At 63.3% G+C, this 1,274-nt stretch overlaps 1 protein-coding gene across 1 annotated transcript in view; it reads right to left on the bottom strand.

Moving 5' to 3' along the window:
- The window catches only part of LOC104290376 (rhodopsin kinase-like), a 5,591-nt gene that overhangs the window by 2,792 nt on the left and 1,525 nt on the right, over positions 1 to 1,274 (bottom strand). The window contains exons 2-3 of the mRNA XM_009889472.1: positions 413 to 540; positions 5 to 61 (exon numbers count right to left, since the gene is read on the bottom strand). Coding sequence (XP_009887774.1) covers positions 5 to 61; positions 413 to 540 — 185 coding nt within the window. The remainder of the gene's footprint in view (positions 1 to 4; positions 62 to 412; positions 541 to 1,274) is intronic.

Here is a 1,274-nt window from a genome sequence, read left to right as displayed (position 1 = left end):
AAACCCGGCCCGCGGCTCGAGGAACCCGGGGTTCTCCTCGTCCACGTTGTAGATGTGGTACCTGACACGCCACGCACACGCTAAGCACACGCCAAGCACGCGCCAGGGCACGGGGGGACACGGCAGCACTCGGGGGGACACGCCAGCGCCCGGGGACACGGCTTGGGGAAGGTGGGTTGACTTCATCCCCGTTGCATGTGCGGCACCTCCACATGCTAAGGACACGCTAAGGACACGCCAGTAGCTAGGGACACGCTGGGGACGTGGTACAGAGAACCCAGGGTTGGCCTCGTCCGCGTTGCATGCGTATGGCGCCTGGACATGCTAAGGACACGCTAAGGACATGCCAGACAGGCTGCTGGGAGGCGCCTCCAGCAGCAACACGCGTGGCACACGCCAAGCACACGCTTACCGCAGGTCGCCGCCGTTCATGATGGTCATGACGAGGCAGAGGTCGGTCTTGGTCTGGAAGGCGCAGGCCAGCGAGACGATGAAGCGACTGTGCACCCGCGCCAGGATCCGCTTCTCCACCAGCGCCGCCTGCACACGCCAAGCACACGCCAAGGACACGCGGCTGGTGATGGCCCAGCCCCACGCCAAGGACACGCCAAAGACATGACACACGGACAGGAAAAGGGGGGGAGGACATGCCAAGGACATGCAGGTGGCACTTTCCAGGGATATGTGGGTGGTGCACGCTAAGCACACGCCAAGCACACGCGTGTGGCACGCGCCAGGCACGCACAGACTGCGCACTCCGCGCCACGCACACGCGTGTCCCTGTTGGCTGCGGGACTCCACGTGAAAGGGGGTGGCCCAAAGCGTGTTGTCCAGCTGGCACGTGCCACGCACACGCCAAGCACGCGTGACGGTACGGTACGACAGAGGGACAGAGGAGGGGACAGAGGGATGGACGAGGGGACAGAAGGACAGATGTGGGGACAGAAGGACAGAGGAGAGGACAGAGGGCTTCCCCACCTGCGGGCCCCGCGCACACGCCAAGCACACGCCAAGCACACGCCAAGCACACGCCAAGCACACGGACGGGCAGAGATCATCGGGAAGATGCCAAAGAAGGTGGGAAGGAAAACAGAGGCCAAAAGGGGGGGAAAAAAGAGGGAAAAGAGAGATGAGGGGAGGGGGAGGGGACAGAGGAGCAGATATGGGGACAGAGAGATGGACAGAGGGACAGAGGAGAGGACAGAGGGATGGACGAGGGGACAGAAGGACAGATGTGGGGACAGAAGGACAGATGTGGGGACAGAGGGACAGAT

Source organism: Charadrius vociferus, unplaced genomic scaffold (assembly GCF_000708025.1).
Source record: "Charadrius vociferus isolate BGI_N301 unplaced genomic scaffold, ASM70802v2 scaffold1667, whole genome shotgun sequence".
NCBI lineage: Eukaryota > Metazoa > Chordata > Aves > Charadriiformes > Charadriidae > Charadrius > Charadrius vociferus.
Note: the sequence above shows the minus strand (reverse complement) of the source record. Positions and strands in the feature narration are given on the sequence as shown.